This window comes from Archocentrus centrarchus, chromosome 16 (assembly GCF_007364275.1).
Source record: "Archocentrus centrarchus isolate MPI-CPG fArcCen1 chromosome 16, fArcCen1, whole genome shotgun sequence".
In the NCBI taxonomy this organism is placed as follows: Eukaryota; Metazoa; Chordata; class Actinopteri; order Cichliformes; family Cichlidae; genus Archocentrus; species Archocentrus centrarchus.
In genome coordinates, this window is record NC_044361.1 from 3840153 (window position 1) to 3861004 (window position 20852).

The following is a 20852-nucleotide window of genomic DNA, read 5'->3' on the forward strand; positions in this document are numbered from 1 at the left end:
GAAATGATAAGCCAGAGATCCTAAATATCTTTGGTTTACACCAATATTAGTTATGCAAATGGAGCTGCTAAATATCATCAGGCCACTGAGGACAACTTTGAGACGCAGCCCCAAAACTTCAGGTCAACTTTTTGATGAAAACTACCAAAAAGTAAAAGTACATCGCTGCAGCTGGACACACGATGCCGTTCTGTTTGTGTAGCTATCTTTACACACGCAGTCTGCTTTTGCCAAAGCGGCTCACTTTTGTCTATGAATGTCAGCATTGGTTTGTTGATTACTGACAAATTTATTTTAAATGAAACCCAGTTATTTGCTTTTTGTGAAGCAGAGGCAATTGTTAAGACATTTGCTAACATATACTATTAATTCTAAGTAAATATGGAAATATAGCTATTGTGGTACTGTATGTAACACAGTATATTATCCGTTTCCACTGGGTATCCAAGAAAACAAACAAACAAACAAGCCAGCAAATTAATTTTGAGCCAAAGGCAGGCAGCTAGATGATGACTGTGTCGTTGAAATGCTCACTATTAAATTAGACTCATCTGCACACACAGGAAAAGAGCTTCTCATCAGGCATCACTGTCATTGATGGCTGCTGAAGGTTGCTAGTGGACATTTCAGGATCCAGTTGCCTAGGTAACCCCCAAACCTATACTATATAGACAAAAGTATTTGACACCTGCAGGAGCTGCTGGGCCATAGAAGCTCCCGGCTAATAGTTTTTGTGCTGATGTTAATGCCAGAGGAGGTATGGCAGTTATTGAGTCAGCAGAGCGTTGGCTTTCTGTGATTTCATGTGGTGGATCCAAAATGCTTCCAATAAAACCACTTACAGTTGACCGTGGACTCTCTAGGAGGGGAGACATTTCTTGAGCGTGTTTGTTGCATTAAAGTACTACGCTGTGGCAAGTGGACTGAAAACACCTGAATTCAAAGATTCAATTCAATTTAATTCCATTCAATTTTATTTATATAGCACCAAATCAGAACCAACAGTCACCTCAAAGTGCTTTATATTGTAAGGTAAATACAGAGAAAACCCAATAATCAGAACGACCCCCTATGAGCAGCACTTGGTGACAGTGGGAAGGAAAAACTCCCTTTTAACAGGAAGAAACCTCCAGCAGAACCAGGCTCAGGGAGGGGGGGTCATCTGCTGAGGGGAGAGAGACAGGACAAAATAGTTGCTGTGGAGGAGAGACAGAGATTAAGAATGACTAATTAAGATTAAGAGAAGTGGCACAATACTTTTGTCCATATAGTGTATTTTCATATGTCATTTAGTGGTATCCTTCAATTTCAGAGGCAGTCCCTTCAATCTTTTGCCTCAAAGTTGAGAAAGATTTATTTACTTTGCACCACTGGTGTTTTTTTGTCTTTATTTTTTCCCACCTATTGAAGATGTGTCTCTCTGACTTCCTGTGGTCTCTGGTTGCCATGTTGCTGTGAATCACTTCCTGTGTGGACATCCATCAGCGGGATTCAAAGGTAACATTTACTCAAAAACAATTAAGGTTGGTTTGGTGCTCCTAAAAAGCAGATAAACTGAAATCCCTCTAAGCAATGGGTTTGATTTTTGGTGCTGGAATCTTTCTGGTTTGTCATTTTTAGTCCACGTGCAGCTTAACCAATCAACATTGACCAGACCTTCAGAACTTAACTTTTTAAAAGGGATCTGACCAGATACCTACGCTCCAGTGTGTAAAAACATAATTAAGTGGGGAAGACAATATTACTTAAATTAACCAACTTAACAGTGGTACTGCATTGGATTATTCTAAAGTTGGATTAAATATCTCGTCTTAGGGGCGCCTGGGTGGCTTAGTGGTGAACCCGGCGACCACATACATATGCCACGTTGCGGTGCGGGTGGCGAGGGTTCGAGTCCCGGCCCGTCGCCAACTTGCCCGCGTGTCTTCCCCTGTATCTTTTCCCCCATTTCCTGTCTCTCTCCACTGCCCATAAAAGCCGCTGTGGCCAAAAAAACTCATCTTGTGCACGAATACTCTTTTTTTGTTGTTGTTGAACAATTACTGCCATTCTGCACAGCTAGAAAATTAATTCTTAAATAAAGTTAATAAAGCAATGCTGTTAATGAATAATTTCATATTATTTACATGACTTCAGGCATTTTAGTAACATTAATCTGAGGTCTAGCAAAATTTGTTAGTGGGAGTATGATCTAGTTTAATGTATCAAAGTTAACAGGTTACATTTTAATCATGTGATTTCTTTCACATACCTAAAGCTTGTGCACATTTTTGTGTGGACATTTAGTTCAGTTTATGCCTTTTTTTTTGTTGCATGTGTGTCTGGTGTGTGCTCCCACTGAGCTGAGGACAGGGCCACAGGTGAGATCCCTCTAAATTACACACAAATGGTCATTAATTATAGAAGACACTTTGGTCACAGAAATTATTTCATCCTCAAATGAGGGCAGCCTCCACTGAGGTCCACCATGCTTGTGTGTGTGTAATTGAGTGTGTGTAATGGTGCCATCACCTGTGGCACTGTTTCCAGCTCAGCAGGAAACACATACATGCGTACACACACATTTACATGGGCTGACTGTGTGTGTGTGTGTGTGTGTGTGTGTGTGTGTGTGTGTGTGTGTGTGTGTGTGTGTGTGTGTTGGTGAATCCAGCAGCCCCATCCAGCACATCGAAGTGCTTTGATGAACATACTCATTATGCTAAAGAGTGCTTCATGCCTGGGCTTCCCTGTGCCTTCAGGAAAGGTTAACTCAGGATGGTTACACAGCACAGCAAGAACCTGTGGGCACACGGGGGCAGAGAGGCTCTGGAGGAGTGTGCTGACGGTGTTAGATGTCTCAGGACCAAAAATAGATCTGGGTAAGCAGAGCAAATATCATGGGAACATCAAGGTGCCATGATGGATGCCACAGAACAAACAAACATTGCAGGTGAAGCTTTCGCACTGCAGCTGAAAGGACCCGAATCAGATGTTTTTCCTGGCAGATCTAATATTATCTGACTAGTATGGAAAATGCTGCACAGAGGCTTCATGACTTTATCATTATTTAGTGACATGAGTGACATAATGACATGATAATTCAGAACAGGTGGCAAAGGTACAGCCATTCTTTACTCAAATAGAAGTACAGATACTTGTTCTAAAAAATACTCCAGTAAAAGCTGAAGTACTGGTTCAACTTCTTTACTCAAGTAAAAGTGAAAAAGTACAGGCTCTAAGTCAGAATCATTCACTGAAGTCAATCTTTACACCAGCTGCACACTGTCTAGTAGGAATGTTACACAAAAATTTAATGCTTAGATTATCTAATCATCATAAGCTTAAATTCAAATTCATCTCTGCTACACATGATGTAACCTAACTGTGACCATGAACACCTGTAAACTCACCACAGTACGAAAAACTAACCTGTTCATCCTGCACTAAACTGCAGAGTATTTTCATGCAACATTTGAATAACACAAAGTTAGCGTACCTCAGTTTGTTTTGCAGGACATTTCACAATATGAAAAAAACAGAACTTCACATCATACACAGATCCAATATCTGATTTAAAAAATGAGGACATTACATGTAAGCTTTAAATTTCCAGTTTGTCAAGTGTCACTGAGGCGTCCTTAACTTTAAATATGACCTCTCTTCTTCCTCTCCTCTCCTGTTTTTCTTATGTTTTTCTCCATCTCTGAGTGAGATGGAGACACACTGTGTGGCAAAATGCACACAAACAGTTTGTGTGTTTGCTGATTTTTGTTGAGCAGTTGGAAAAGTATCATTTGAAATTAGCTGCCACTTAAAAACTTCACTCCCTTTATGCTCGTTCACCTTTTCTAGCACTAGCTAGATGCTGAAGTAGCCCAACCACAACTCATAGGCTCAGATCAGTTTATTGTGTGAAGGCCTGCAGTGATGTGAAATATTAACATCCCTCAAATGTGTTTAACCTAAAGTATAAGTAGAAAGATATTTGTGTAAAAATGTAAAAAGGGTAAAAAGTTTTCAGAAAATACTCGAGTAAAGTGCAGATACCTGAAAATTGTACTTAAGTACATTAACAAAATATTTATACTTCATTACTTCCCACCTCTGGTCAACTCAATGACTGCAAGGTGCCCAGGTGCTGTGGTTGCAAAACAAAGCCCAAAGCCCCTCCTGTCCATTGCTAGACAGTTGGTGTGATGTGTTTGTGCTGATATGCACCACATTTGGTTTTCATCAAATGTGGCGCTGTGCCATCCATCCATCCATCCATCCATTCTCTTCCGCTTATCCGGGGCTGGGTCGTGGGGGCAGGAGCCTAAGCAAAGAAGCCCAGGCTTCCCTCTCCCCAGCCACCTCCTCCAGCTCATCCGGAGGGACCCCAAGGCGTTCCCAGGCCAGCCGAGAGATATAATCCCTCCAGCGTGTCCTGGGTCTACCACGGGGCCTCTTCCCGGTGGGACATGCCCGGAACACCTCACCTAAGAGGCGGCCAGGAGGCATCCTAATCAGATGCCCGAGCCACCTCAACTGGCTCCTTTCGATGTGGAGGAGCAGCGGCTCTACTCTGAGCCCCTCCCGGATGGCCGCACTCCTCACCTTATCTCTAAGGGAGAGGCCAGCCACCCTTCGAAGGAAACTCATTTCTGCCGCTTGTATTCGCGATCTTATTCTTTCGGTCACTACCCAAAGCTCGTGGCCATAGGTGAGGGTAGGAACGTAGATCGACCAGTAAATCGAGAGCTTCGCTTTTACACTAAGCTCTCTCTTCACCACGACAGACCGGTGCAGCGTCCGCATCACTGCAGAGGCAGCCCCGATCCGTCTGTCGATCTCCCGCTCCCTTCTCCCATCACTCGTGAACAAGACCCCGAGATACTTGAACTCCTCCACATGGGGTAAGAACTCGTTCCTGAGCCGGAGAGAGCACTCCACCTTTTTCCGGCTGAGGACCATGGCCTCAGACTTAGAGGTGCTGATTCTCATACCGGCCGCTTCACACTCGACTGCGAACCGTTCCACTGTGAGCTGGAGGCCACCCCCTGATGAAGCCAACAGAACCGCATCATCCGCAAAAAGCAGAGATGAGACTCTGAGGCCACCGAGGAAGAAGCCTTCCGCCACCTGGCTACGCCTAGAAATTCTGTCCATAAAAATTATGAACAGAATCGGTGACAAAGGGCAGCCCTGACGAAGTCCAACACCCACAGGAAACGAATCCGACTTATTACCGGCTATACGGACCAAGCTCTCACTGCGGTTGTACAAAGCCTGAATGGCCCGCAACAATGGGCCAGACACCCCATACTCCCGCAGGACCTCCCAAAGGACACCCCGAGGGACGCGGTCGAATGCCTTCTCCAAGTCCACAAAACACATGTAGACTGGTTGGGCAAACTCCCACGCACACTTGAATATCTTTGAGAGGATAAAGAGCTGGTCCAGCGTTCCGCGACCAGGTCGAAAACCGCATTGTTCCTCCTGGATCCGAGGTTCGACTAACGGACGGACCCTCCTTTCCAGCACCCTGGCATAGACCTTACCGGGGAGGCTGAGGAGTGTGATCCCCCGAAAGTTGGAGCACACCCTCCGGTCTCCTTTCTTAAAGATGGGGACCACCACCCCGGTCTGCCAATCCATTGGCACTGCCCCAGATCTCCACGCGATGTTGCAGAGGCGTGTCAACCAAGACAGCCCTACAACATCCAGAACCTTCAGGAACTCAGGGTGAATCTCGTCCACCCCAGGGGCCCTGCCACCAAGGAGTTGTTTAACTACCTCAGTGACATCACCCCCAGTGATGGTCAAGTCATCTCCCTCGTCCCCAGACTCTGCTTCCACTACAGAAGGCGTGTGGGATTCAGGAGGTCCTCGAAGTATTCCTTCCACCGTCCGACTATAGCCTCAGTTGAAGTCAGCAGGACCCCACCCGCACTATAAACCGTGTGAGTGGAGCACTGCTTTCCCCTCCTGAGTCGCCTGACGGTTTGCCAGAATCACTTCGATGCCGTCCGAAAGTCTTTTTCCATAGCCTCACCGAACTCCTCCCACACCCGAGTTTTTGCTTCGGCCACTGCCTGAGCTGCATTCCGCTTGGCCTGCCGATACCTGTCAGCTGCCTCAGAGTCCAGCCCTTCTCCAGGAGACTGGTTCCAGAGCCCAGGCCATGCGTTGAGGTGAGCCCAACTATATCTAGCTGGTATCTCTCAACCTCACGCACTAGCTCAGGCTCCTTCCCCACCATTCCATGTCCCAATAGCCAGTTTCGATGGCCGGGGATCGGTCCGCCAGGGCCTCCGCCCTCGGCCACCGCCCGACACACACTGCACCCGACCCCTACGACACCTCCTGCGGGTGGTGGGCCTACAGGAGGGCGGGCCCATGTAACCTCTTCGGGCTGCGCCCGGCTGAGCACCACGGGCTAATGCCCGGCCACCAGACGCTCTCCCTCAAGCTCCCTCCCCAGGCCTGGCTCCAGGGTGGGGCCCCGGTAACCCTATCCCAGGCAGGGTAAACTGTTCCCTCGTTGTTGCAAACATAGGGGTCTTCTGAACCGCTCTTTGTCTGGACCCTCACCCAGGACCAATTTGCCATGGGAGACCCTACCAGGGGGACAAGCCCCCGGACAACATAGCTCCTGGGATCCCCTCCACCACGATAAGGTGGCGATTCACAGAGGCGCTGTGCGTTACGGCCAAACGTTTCCACGTTGGTCTTGTCTGCCCAAATTTTTCCAGAGGTCTGTGGTTTGTATAGATGCAAACCTAAACTGTGCTGCTATGCTCTTCTTAGAGAGAAGAGGCTTTTCTCCCAGCAACCCTTTCATGCTAACTGAATTCAATTCAATTTTATTTATATAGTGTCAAATCACAACAGTCGCCTCAAAGTGCTTTACATTGTAAGATAAAGACCCTACAATAATTACAGAGAAATCCCAACAGTCTGAAGGACCCCCTATGAGCAGCACTTGGTGACAGTGGGAAGGAAAAATTCCCTTTTAACAGGAAGAAACCTCCAGCAGAACCAGGCTCAGGGAGGGGGGGTCATCTGCTGAGACCGGTTGATGGAGAGAGAAGGAACAAAAGGGTCATTCGAACCAAGGACCTTCTTGCTGTGCGGCAACAGTGCTAACCACCGTGCCACAGTGCTGCCCTTTAATATACCTTTTAATTTTAATGGGACCATAATTTAAAAGCCAACCATCACTGTATATTTAATGAAACCCAAAACTAGTGAAACCCATAAACGCATCTGGAAAGTGTTTATTGAGGTAAAAGATTGAGGCAGTGGAAGGATAATTTTCCTATACACTGTGATACAGCTTCGCCCCCTGTTGGTCATTACATTGAACACATGTTTAAAGCACTGGCTAAAGCAGTGGCTTCACTTTTCAGACATTGTTTATATACAGTCTGGTCCCAGATATGCAGCTATTTTTGCCTTTTATAAAATTATTATTTATCATACTACCAGATTTTCCTCCAATCTTAACCAAGTTTATTTTGTTAGATACCCTGTCTTAACTTGACTAAAACTTATCTAGAGTTTTTTTTTTTAAGAACCTATCAGCTTGTGTGGAAAGTTAACTGGGTGAGGCAGATGGACTTTTAAGGAAAGAGTGGAGGGTATGACATGTATCATGTTATATTCTAAGCTGTATCTAAAACAGGAATGTTGTAATTATGCTATAGCTACAATGTGTGGATATTACATAAAATGAGGCTTAAATAACACTATAGTGAATGTATTCAAGAGGTTTTGTTCAGTACTGTACCCTGTCTATTTTTAAGATTAGACTTAAAACTTTCCTTTTTGCTAAGGCTTATAGTTAGGGCTGGATCAGGTGACCCTGAACCCTCCCTTAGTTATGCTGCAATAGGCCTAGGCTGCTGGGGTTTCCCATGATGCACAGAGTGTTTCTTTTCATTCACCTCTTTTTATCTCTGTTTATACCCCACTCTGCATTTAATCATTAGTTATTATTAATCTCTGGCTCTCTTCCACAGTGTGTCTTTTGTCCTGTCTCTCTCCATCAACCGGAGACAGTGAGAAGTAAAAACTCCCTTTTAACAGGAAGGAACCTCCAGCAGAATCAGGCTCAGGGAGGGGGGGTCATCTGCTGAGACCGGCTGGGCTGAGGGGAGAGAGCCAGAGATTAATAACAATTAATGATTAAATGCAAAGCGGAGGATAAACAAAGTAAATAAGGTGAATAAAAAGAAACAGTGCATTATGTGAACCCCCAGCAGCCTAGGCCTATAGCAGCAAAACTAAGGGGTGGTTCAGGGTCACCTGATCCAGCTCTAACTATAAGCTTGATCATAAAGGAAAGTTTAAACCTAATCTTAAAAATAGAGAGGGTGTCTGTCTCCCGAATCCAAGCTGGGAGCTGGTTCCACAGAAGAGGGGCCTGACTACCCAGGGTTGAGACCAGGAAGCAACTTATAAACTACACAGAAATTCAAACATGTTTGTTATGAGTAAAATATGTTTAACACTGGAAAATGAACAAAAAACTGATGACAAAAAAAAGTTAAAAACATTGAACTGATTGTTTAGGAAATGCACAACCATCAAGTCAGAAAATTTTTACCAAAAATTCTTAAGAGAATTCAGAAAAATGATCTTTCTGGCAGCTCAATTTTCTGTCACTATATTTGATATGAATTACCTTGTAAAATAGAAATAAGGTTTTGAGCCAAATCTGAGCTCTGGCTCAGAGCATAAAAACCCCTCAACCCTCAAAAAAGAAAATTAACAACATGAAAGAATGAATGGAAAACAAAGTTTTCCATTCATTCTCCACCACCTCTTTTTCCTTGTTTCTCTCACTATCCATCTCTCCCCTCAGAGTTTGAGATTAGTGTGTAATTACATGGGAGATCAGCAAAAAACGGGGGTGGGGGGGGGACCGGTATATTTTACCAAGGCGGTTGAAGAGGAGTGGCATGGGGGTTTGGGGGGGGTGGAGGTGGCACGGCCCTCGTCACAGGCCGACTGATTGTCTGCTTTTAATCCTCGACCTCATTATCACCTCCAGGTCCGGCAGTGGCAGTAAATGAATCTATCTGCCGAGTGTCAAATCTTCACACCTTCTCCCTGGTAATCACCCCAAGGTGTAAATACAAGAGATGGATAGAACGAGAAAAATGGAAAGAGGGAGAGCGTATGACCCCAGCATTACATCAGTAAAATCCCCTCATTTCATAATTAAGTGTTGTTGCTTAATTATGTTGTTTGTCTGGCAATTAAAGCTGATTAAACATGCTGTTTCTTTAAGGTCACAGCAGTGACAGAAATATATAGATTTATTCATAAAACACCTATCACTGCTGTCACACTGTGACATTTCTCTTTTTCACACATTTTTACATTACTGTGTATATAAAACACAAATAGGCATATTTTAATTTTAAGCTACACATTATCTGATAAAAAAGAATCAGGTTTAGTGGGAATCAGTTATATTCAGTGTTTAGAAGGGTGATGAAAACCAAGTACTGCATAGCATCAGCTATAAAGATCATGTGTGTGTGTTTTATATGAAACTCCACATTTGATTCTTTAAGACAAAAATAAATAAATAAAAGGAAAACTGCAAATTTAAATCTGCAAACTTCTTTTGCAGTAATAAAGCTGCCAATTAGGGTTTTTTTTTATATTACTTGGACTTATGAGGTGTATTATTTGAAAGCTCCTTTACTATTTTATTTTATACCAAAGTGTAGGTATTATTATATCTCTGTTTAGTTGCCTTTATTAACAACAATGAAACTGTTTTAAGTGAAACCTTAAAGTGCATTGACATATTAAGTCAGTTTCATGATTTTTGAATCCTGTTTAAAACATTGTATTTGCTCAGTCTTCTTTAATTCGCTTTGCACCAACGCATACTTAATAACAGTGAAATTAAATTTTCCCCTCAAGACATGCAACCCTGTGCTTCAGTTGTCACAGAAGTTCCTGAGAAAGAGCTTCCAGCTGCAGGAAAATGACTCAGTGATAAGTTGCAATATACTTCGAGTGGACACGAGCCCTTTGGACAAATCTAGCAAAATCTATGCTACCTTGAAAAACTATAATCATGCATTATTGAATTGGCAAGGATAGTGTGTAATAGAGAGATCCTAAACTCATTCCCCTGTGTGAATTATTAATTGAATTCAAATAACAGACAGAATAATTTTCTTAAAATATCTCAATCATTTTTCACTAAGGCTTAAGATGGGGTAAAACAACACAGATGCAGTGTGTATGCCTAAAATGTAGATGCAGAATGTGAAGGAGTGCGATAAAGAGGAAAATAATTTAGCAGCATCTGCGAAGGATGTGGCACCATGTTGGAGTGGATGATGACCACATAACACCCTCTTTGTTTAATGAGGAAATTCAGAGTTGATATAGACCTTTCTTGCTTGCTGGCTCTCTTCCAGCACGTTGCCACATCTGTCGTAATCATTGTCAGCATTGAATGTGCGTTTATTTGAAACCCCCTTCACTTCCGTTTCGCTGGCTTATCTGCATGTTCGAGGACCAGAAGGATAGCTGGCTAAATGTTGTACTAAGGCCAGAGTAAAATATGATAATGAGTACAAATGGGATTATTAGGAGGCTGTGTGTCATCAGTCTGACTGATCCGTGATGTCAAGCTAGCCAAGCAAATTCAATTAGGCCTGCAATTACTCCCTGGCGCTAGTGGAGATGTATTGGAGATGTTAAATATTGATGGAAACATAGATGCCACATTTTTTTCATCTCCAAAGGTGAATGCATCTCCTCAGAGTAATCACAAATGCTAAACATGCAGTCTGTCCATTCATCCTGCTGAGAAGCAACATATTCTGTTGTCATGAAAAGGGTAAAGCAGATGTTCTGCAAACGCACTGCAGATTTATGGACCGTGAAATGTTTATGGTTTGATTTCTTGGATTTTTTTTCTATGTTTTATGATTTTAAGGTTTATTTATGTTGAGCTTGTTGGTAGGAATGACTATTATAAAGTGTTTTTAATGACATATATACAAATACAGGTGGTAAAATGATAAATGGACTGTTTTTTATATGTAGCACTTTTCTACTCTACACGGGAACTCAAAGCACTTTATGCAACATGTCTCATTTACACACTTTCATATAAGTGCTTTCTACATCCAAATGCTCTCTATCTAACATTCACACACACAATCACACTCCAATGAGCACTTGGGAGTTCAGTATCTTGCCCAAGGACACTTTGGCATGCAGGCAGGAGCAGCCAGGGGTCGAACCACCGACCTTCCAATTAGCAGATGACCTGCTCTACCGCCTGAGTCACAGCCTGAGGAGTTTGTTGCTAGACATAGGTGGTAAATGAACAAATTTGAACTTCATGATGACAAACAATAGTTTTTTTATTCTGAGCTATAAATAAGAGACTAAATAATGACAATAATGACTCATTAAATGATGGTATGACCCAAAAGTAGGCAGGGGGTCCAATGCAAGTTTTAAAATGAGACAGATTTCTACAACAGGGCTTTTATTTTGAAGCACCCATTCCCCCACTTTACAATACTATTACAATACTACAGCAATACTGTGCAAAAGTCTTGAGTCACCCTTCCTCTCATTATATTTGATAGAAAATTAGGAAATAGGTGCAGCGATTTATTGAAATATCTGCAGACAGACATTGAAGGGCATTCAAAGCTCTTCTTTGGACTTCTTTGACTGCCTTTTGTTCCACTCTGTCAAGACACACACACTGTTTCAACAACGCTGAGGTCCAGTCTCTAGGGAGGCCAATCCGTGACTGACAGTGTTTCATTGTGTTTGTCTATCCAGGTATGATTTTACTGCAGTGGCAGTGTGTTTGGGATCGTTGTCATGCTGAAAAATGAAGTCATTGCATTGCATGGTGGATCAAAATCTCCTGGTTCTTTCCTGCATTCATCACTCCACGACCTGTAGCCACTGATTTTCACCTGCAGATAGCTTTAAGGACATGCTGACACCATGCCAAGATGTACCACATTTTCAGCCAATAGCTCTTTGGGAATCACCTTGCTGGTGCAAAAATAATATTTTATGACTGCCAAAAAACTGTTACCTTTGGCATTTTTCATAGATTCAACTATTGAAATGGGAACAAATTATGTGTTTATGGAACAGCCTGCTAGTAACAAAAGACACAATTTAAAATTGTTTCTTTGTTGCCTGCTATGTGTAGACAGAACGCTGGTTCATTCCTTGAGTTAGGTGCCATTTTTATGCTTGAATGATTTATACAGTACCTGGTACTGTATATACTGTATATACCTGGTACTGTATATATTCCTCTGAAAATGTTCAGGTAGAAGGAGTGGACTAAAAATGAGTGAAAAAGCAGAAAGATGAGAGAACTATTGCTCAAGAACACTTTAAAAAATAAAAGTCTAGCTTGTACTCAAGACTTTTCCATAGTACTGAACATGCCATCAGTGTGTTTCACTGTAAGCTCTACGACAGGTTAAATGAGGTTTTACTTAAACTAAACATTTTCTTCATGTCAGGCGGATTTAAAACATTGCTTTAGAAAAACACTGAAAAATGACATTTTGTTAGTTGTAACTGTTACTGCAGTGCTCTTAAAGCACTGGTTCCCTCACTGCTGAGTATGCCCCCTATTGGTGGGAGGGTTAGGGGCACAGTGAGGCCGTAGTAGTGTTAGAAGTGTATAAGGACACGTTTGTGAAAGGACTGCTAGACAATAAATCACCACACAACCATTGGAAACTTCACAGAGTAACTAGTTCCCTCCTTGCTTTTTCAGTAATATACACACAACTTATATTTCTGTGTTAACTGCAGTCAAAACAAACAAAATGCAAGCAAAGGATGCATCCTGTCATTTACCGGTCCAGGATGTGCTCTGCCTCTCGCCCAATGCCAACAGCTCCAATGGCCCAAAAGAAGAAAACAGAAAGTTACCTGCTGTTGAACTTCTCGGGGTGCTTCTCTCTCATAACATGGAAACGATGTGCAATCGAGGCATCCTGAAAGCGAGAATAAAATCTTTATTCTTAAGTTCTATTTAAGCAGGTTAGTGTAATAGTTTAACAACCTATCCACCCTCTTCCACAACTAGACTGTAAGTGAATCTCAATTTTGCAACCTACAGTTTTGGACACTTGGTATACACTTACAGTAGGATTCCTCAGCTGATATTTTAAGACAGTAGTTCATGCCACACTTCTCAAACAGTGAAGTCACAACTTGCACGTCCATTGTGTATATTTCTGTAAGATCACAGGAGCTGTATGCAGAAGGTGGCAGTGGGTCTGAGCTTTGAATGAAGTTGTACTAACAGAGACCCCTGACAGCCCACTGTCTCCATATGGGCTAATAAATTAAACGCATATTAATCCCAACGATCCTACAGGATGCTGCTGACACCCCAGCATCCAAGTTGTTTTCTCTCTTCTTTCTTCCACCTCGTCTCTCCCTTTCTCTCTATGTCACTCTTGACATTTCTCTCACCAGTTCAGATTTTCCCATCCACCCCCCCAACCCTAACCCTGACCCCCTAACAGTTTTGTCTTTGCTAATTACACTATTTTAGCGCTACACTTTCCATGGTTTTTGCATAAAGTCACAATGCAGTCAAAGACTCCTTTTAATATCAGATAAATGTGTATGAACTGTATAAAGTAGCCACATAGACTTATTTTATGAAATCTCATATTCAACATAACAAAATTATACCAATAAATTTTCCTATAAAATGTCACAGTGTTGCATTTTCTTTGTATTAACCTGCATATTACCTGTTTAAATGTACTGTAACATGGCACTGCTGTCTGAGTATAAATATATTGTATATTAATATCAGAGTGCAAAAATGCTAAACACTGTTTAATCAGAATACCAATAAGCAGATGAACAAAACATATGAACTCAATTAAGCCATAAAGGATGCAGAAAACATCTTCAGGGGGTGAGGCTGGACCTAAAGAAGAAGAAATGACAGTAAAATTTCCTTTCATTTACACTTCCAAGTCAGTGTCAGCAGAAAAATGCAGGTTGGCCTTTGTGGAAAAACTCTGACGAAAACTTATGTTTGAAGACATCTCAAGAAAGAGTGGGGGAAAAGTTACTGTAAACTTTCTGGGCTTGTTCCTTGCCCCCCCTCCGATGAAGCAATCTGTTTTGACCCACTCCATTTTGAGTGGCACTATTGAAACAGCACCTACAGGGAGGACCCCCTGCTAGCTCTCTGTACAGAAATTTAGAAGAAGCCAAAAGAGAAAAATCAATGGAGTTTCTCTTGATGTCTCTTCAAGCTGCTGTAAGCAGAAGACCAAAAGATTTCTTCAAGATCCCCGCAGACTCGCCTCACGCTTCCAACGTGAGCAAGAAAGGTGAGGTGATGGATATATCTGAGAGATTGTAACTTGATTTTCTTACAAACAGGACAATAGCTGCAAACAAGAGAGCAAAAGCCAGGAGAGGTTGTCTCCCCTTTGGTTTGGGGGCTATAATGTGAGATCTGTACAAGTGGAGCTGTGGCTTTGCAACAGTAAACAGCGATTTCGGTGGATAAAGCACTTTGTCCTTCTGCACTGCTGTACTGTAAATTTGCTTTGAATTGTTGCCCTGTAGCTCAAATCAGAATCACAAATAGAGAACATTTACTGCATTCACATATGTAGTCTATATAAATTATAACATAACAGAATTTTATCAATGTGAATTTTAGATAAAAACATGACAAATTTACAAGGTTATATGCAAAATTATATATAAAGAAAGATCAACCTCTATCCAAGTCTAAAGTATACATTTTATTATGTCAGCTTTCATCAACAATTAAGCAATTTAAGTGAAGCAGTCATCACCCCCACTGCCTGATTGGCTCTAACCTCATATTGTTTGTCAGAAAAGCAAAGACACAAAAACAAAATGAAACGAGAGAAAAGCCCTGAAAGCTTCAGAAACAAAATCACTTTTTTACCTCTTAAATTATTTTGTGACAATTTTATCCAATATAAAAAACATTGAAAATCACAAACAATAACATTGTAATATTCTGAATATAAAGTTTTTTTTTCCATCCCTGTAATAAAGTACACGCGAACAGGAACTGAGTATCTTGGTTTTTTTCCCTCCTTGCCCTCTGCTTTTTTAATCATTCACCATAAACATCCTTCACGTTACAGCATAATAACACACTGGAGTACACTTCCTCAGTCGTTCGACGTGCAGTGAAACAATCACGTGCCTGCTGGAAAACGACTGTTTCAGGTTTTTTGTTTTGTTTATTTCCATTATGTTTACCCACCACATGAGTTTGCAGAATTTCATAAATATTTATAAATTACTTGTAACAAAAAAAATTAAAAAAATCACAAATCAGGTCCTAAATCCCTCCAGTTATTTTTTCCCATTGAAATATAATGAGTTTGCTGTTTACAATCAATCATTTGATTTTAATTTTAATTCATTTTAATTTATCATTTTCACTGGCCAGCTCAGTTAAAATACTATGTGAGGTTTACTCTTCTTTCTTGAACCAGTGTAACTGTAGCTGTCTGAGGTTCAAAATTCATGTTTAAAAACTCAGTCTGCTGATTAAGATTATGTGATGTGTATATATATATTTTTTTTTTTTTTTTTTTTTTCATCTTCTTCTTCAGGAAGTGTGAGCTTAAATCACAGTTATTTAGAAGTGTCCTTAAAGAATTCTGAAAATGAAGTAAACTGGGTAAACTCAGTCACTCGACATGAATGAAAGATTATCACATGGACTTTGGCTAGCATCATTGGATTGTATTTGTAAAAATGACCCCATAAAACCTGAATATAATGGGACTAGTGGGCCACAGCTTGAACATGTGTATGGCACATTCTCATACACTGACCCCCTCGTGGGTCTGACATGCCATCAGCTCACTCACTTTCTCTTTCTCCCCCCCAGCTGCCCTCAAATAATTACCAATGTAAAAATCTGGCACCCAAATTAATACAGGACATGTGTAATGTCCTCTCATAGCTCAAAGTTTAGTCCAATTATGAGTGGGCTTCAGCGGTTTGATGTGCCTTTCACTACAGTGGAGAGTAATGGCTTTGACAGGAGTGCCAGGGTCATTAGGGCGACTGACTGCATTATGGTAGCGGAGCACGCTCAGTGATTAGTTCTGTCTCTCACCCCTGGCCCTGATTGAGATCATTACACTTCACGTCACTTCCACATCCTCCCAAAGGGATGGCGCCATTAATTCTCAATCCAACTGGGCTGTGGCAGAAGGTTAGGTTGGAAGAATTCAAGAAAAGAAAAAAATAGATGGGCCTTCGTCTTTTTGGAAGAAATACCTGTGCTGTGGGATTAGAATGACTTGGAAAATGAAGTTGTACTGAGATGGTTTCACTTTTGTTCTTCATTCACAATTTGTGGCTGACCCATATCAGAGCAATCAGACAAATGTGAAGATGTTTAAACATCTCTGCCCTTTATTACAAAGGACTTTGAAACGGAGAGACAGGAAACACACGAGTGGGGGAGTAACTGGACCTGGAGCTCCGAGCCTGTCCGGTATGTGCCACAAGCACTCTGCTTTCAGGTTGATCCAGATGAATACAAATTTAAAAGGACTTTCATGGAAATGACTCTGGATTCAAGTGTATGCTGGCAGTGACGCTCACTGTCCAAGTTGGATGCTATTGCTGATCTTTTGATTTCAACAGCATCATTACAGAAACAATCTACTCTTCATCTGCATAATCTCTGAAGTAATTATTAGCTTGACTTGTCGCATAATCTTTAATGTAATTTTTTCATTCAACGGAAAGTAAAAAATTTGATGCAAACAAAATATTGTGTCACACTCAAATCCATAGAGAGCTCAAAGTCTTCTTAATCCCCCGCAAACAACTTCATTTGTCATCATCACACCCACTGGGTACTAATCCCACTAACAGAGCAAAGACAATAGGAGTTATAATGAGTTTATGAACCAGCCAGCCCAAAGATGTTTTCTTTCAATGTTTGCTTCAACAAGAAACAATCATTAAAGCCTTAAAACTTCCTGTTATTTTTAGAGTCCTGTAGTTTTGGTTGACTGGACATACAAACATTAACATCCACAACATTTGGTGCAACGTTATACCTCCTGATGGCTCAGTCACACGAATAAAAACAGGAGGGCAGCAGCCTTGCAACTAGCAAAGAACGATGGCTGCCCGGTAACTGTATTTGGCAACAAATTGTGAGTAATTGCTGCAAGTTTGACCGTGTGACACCCTCGACTTCTGAGCGACTACTTTTGTTTGTACAGGTCGTGATTGCTTGGGGGCAACCTGTCTCCAAGCAATCGCTGTCCAACTTAGATGGACTGCAATCGGTCTCAGACAGATTGGCAAAGGTTTCCAAATAATTGCCGTCTAATTTATAAATGCAGACAGATTGGCCACATGTTGCACTCAGTCTAAGTCAGTCTCTGTGCTGAAAAGCGCATCTCATCTGCAGCACATCTCTCTACAATAGGGGACTCAGCTAAACTGGTTCTATTCTAGTTATAGTTCTATATAATAGCAAGGTTGCAGAGTGCCTATGACAGTATGCAGCTAAACTGCCAACATACAGCAAGTCTTATTTGTGGAGGAATTTCTGTTTCAGATCAATGAGGTTCTGGCTGGACTTTGAATGTAAGTAGTTATTGTGAATTTCTCTTTATGTAGATGGAACAGGTTTTTGATTTTCATGAATTCATCACAGTTAATCACCGTGTTATCACAAACAGATTCTGTCATTTAAATCTTGACCCATGACTCTGTCTTATACTCTATACAATCCGTTCTTCTTCTTTGTAACCAAGCAGTAATCTCTGGGGTTGTTCTTAGTTCTAATGGTCACATGAAGCTGCCTCCAAAAGCAAGTCAGTCCCCATAGACTCCAATGCCATGAATGCCCAACTTCACAGTGTCAACACAGAGGCTACATGGACTGTGCTCATTGGTTTATGGTAGTGAGCATAAAACTGATATTTTATTTATACGTTTGCCCTAATTATCAGGTACCTGTGTCTGTATAATGCACACATTCATGCACATGCACTGCTCAAAAAATTAAAGAAAAACTTTTTAATCAAAGTACAGCATTGATCTGGGCAGTTAAGTAGCGGAGGGGGTTGTTAATCAGTTTCAGCACTTTGGTGTTAATCAAACTAACAACAGGTACACTAGAGGGGCAACAATGACACAACCCTAAAATTTTAATCTTTTTTAAAAACACATCTCCTCTGACTGCATTTTATGGTCTGTTTTCATATTAATTTATCCAGTTTTCTTATTTTATTTATTGTCTTTTAATGTTGTGTTTTGTGCACAGTTTTTCTAGATTTTAGTGTAGTTTTCTTGGGGCTATATATTATTAATGCACAGCACTTTGGTCAACTCTGTTGTCTTAAATGTGCTTTATAAATAAATTTGACCTCAATAACCCCCAAAACAGGAAATGTTTTACAGGTGGAGGCCACTGTCATTTTCCCCTCCTTCTCTTTTCTGTTTTTTCACTTGTTGTGCATTTGGCTAGGGTCAGTGTCACTACTGGTAGCATGAGGCCATACCTGGACCCTACAGAGGTTATATATGTACCCCAACTTGAATAATCAGGCACCATCTTATCTCAAAGACCTCATAGTACCATATCACCCCAACAGAGCACTTCGCTCTCAGACTGCTGGCTTACTTGTGGTTCCTAGGATACTTAAGAGTAGAATGGGAGGCAGAGCCTTCAGCTTTCAGGCCCCTCTTCTGTGGAACCAGCTCCCAGCTTGGATTCAGGAGACAGACACCCTCTCTATTTTTAAGATTAGGCTTAAAACTTTCCTTTATGATAAAGCTTATAGTTAGGGCTGGATCAGGTGACCCTGAACCATCCCTTAGTTATGCTGCTATAGGCCTAGTCTGCTGGGGGGTTCACATAATGCACTGTTTCTCATTCACCTTATTTACTTTGTTTATACTCCACTCTGCATTTAATCATTAATTGATATTAATCTCTGGCTCTCTTCCACAGCATGTCTTTCTCTCCCCTCAGCCCAACCGGTCGCGGCAGATGACTGCCCCTCCCTGAGCCTGGTTCTGCTGGAGGTTTCTTCCTGTTAAAAGGGAGTTTTTCCTTTCCACTGTCGCCAAGTGCTGCTCATAGGTGTTTTATTCTTGTTCGTTTCTTTCTTGTAATTCCTCAAAGAGCACAAACTCGGTCCACTTTAACTCATAGGGTCTTTAACTTTATTAATTCAGGCGTGTAAAACAACAATACAGCTCGGTCTGGATGCTCTGCTGCATACGCTTCCGGCCCCTAAAACTGTCCGAGCGCTTCACCTATACAAACGGTAGTTCCTATTGTAACATCCCTTTTCTTTTCAGAATTACAGCTTCCCCTTAATTTCAACATCTGACTAGTACCTCTGAAAAAATTCAAAACAAAACATTGACTGTCACATGACTCGCATCATTCCGAGCCTGAACATAGCTCATCCCCATTTCAACATATACAGTACAGTTTTTTTTTTTTTCCAGTTCAGAGTGCATTTCTTTATAACAGGTAATTATTAACATAAACATATTCCATTGTCCTTTTTCTGTTTTGAACACTTATTGTCATTTTCCCCATTTCGATGTAAACCCCCCAAAGGCCATGAGCAACACTGAGTACTTTATCTGTGTGACAGGACATAGTCCTTATAGTGTTGTGGCATCTTGACTGTGCGACCTGCTCTGGTTGTGACAGTGGTCTCTCCGCTACCAATGTCCTTTGGTGTGTGGTCTAAAACCCTGTGCGGAGGATGGACAGACCCTGCCTGACCCTGTCCTGTAACCTCTGCCTGAATTGGGAAGTTGATGTCCACATCAACGGGGTCCCTGACTGCCCTTTCCGGAACCAGTCTGAGGTGTCTGCGGTTTCTCCTGATGACACTCCCAGATTGCAGTTGTATCTCATAGGACCTTTCATCGATCCGCGACAGCACCTTGCCGCATCTCCAGACGGTCTGTGGTGGGAACGGCTGTATCCTCACTGAGTCCCCACTTTTAAGCACAGGCAGATCCTTGGCTGAGCGGTTGTAGTAGGTGCTTGGATGTGTTTGCCTGTTCATCAGTTCCTGTTGAACTTGAACAACCCTTGGTTTCAGCAAGCTACTTTTCATTGGTAGCAATGTTTTGGTGCGCCGACTGAGCAGTCTTTGTGCTGGACTGGTGTTCAGGCCCAGCGACGGTGTGTTACGGTGGTCCAGCAAGGAAAGATAGGGGTCCTGTCCTGCGGCTTTGGCTTTGTGCAGAAGTCGTTTTGCTGTCTTAACAGCTGATTCTGCTTTGCCGTTGCTCTGGGGATAACCTGGAGATGAGGTCTTATGTTGAAATCCCCACAGTTGGCTAAACTTTTTGAATTCTTGTGACACATATTGTGGGCCATTGTCTGAAATCACTATATCTGGTATACCTTGACGGGCGAAATGAGCCTTAAGTTTCTTTATCACCGTGGTTGATTTTGTGTCGGCCAAGTAATCTATTTCCCAGAAATTTGAGAAATAATCCACTGTGATGAGGTAATCCCTGTTGTCAAACATAAACAGGTCTGTGCCCACCTTAGCCCATGGCCTGTTTGGCACTTCGTGTGGTATTAGTGTTTCCTTTTGCTGTTTGTCATCCATGGACCGGCAAATGTCACACTTCGCTATGTACTGTTTAATCTGCTCATTCATGCCTAGCCAGTAAACGCACTCTCTTGCCCTTCTAAGACATCCTTCGACACCCAGGTGCGATGCATGTATACGGCTGGTGATTTCGGTTCTCATGGCATCTGGTATAACTGCACGCTCCCCTCTGAAGACTATCCCATGCTGGTGACTGAGTTC

The 20852-nt window shown here is 42.0% G+C and overlaps 1 protein-coding gene across 1 annotated transcript in view; it reads right to left on the minus strand.

The window, feature by feature from the left end:
* dgkb (diacylglycerol kinase, beta) overlaps positions 1 to 20852 on the minus strand; it is a 90780-nt gene that overhangs the window by 20728 nt on the left and 49200 nt on the right. Inside the window, exon 20 of the mRNA XM_030749685.1 lies at positions 12928 to 12992. Coding sequence (XP_030605545.1) covers positions 12928 to 12992 — 65 coding nt within the window. The remainder of the gene's footprint in view (positions 1 to 12927; positions 12993 to 20852) is intronic.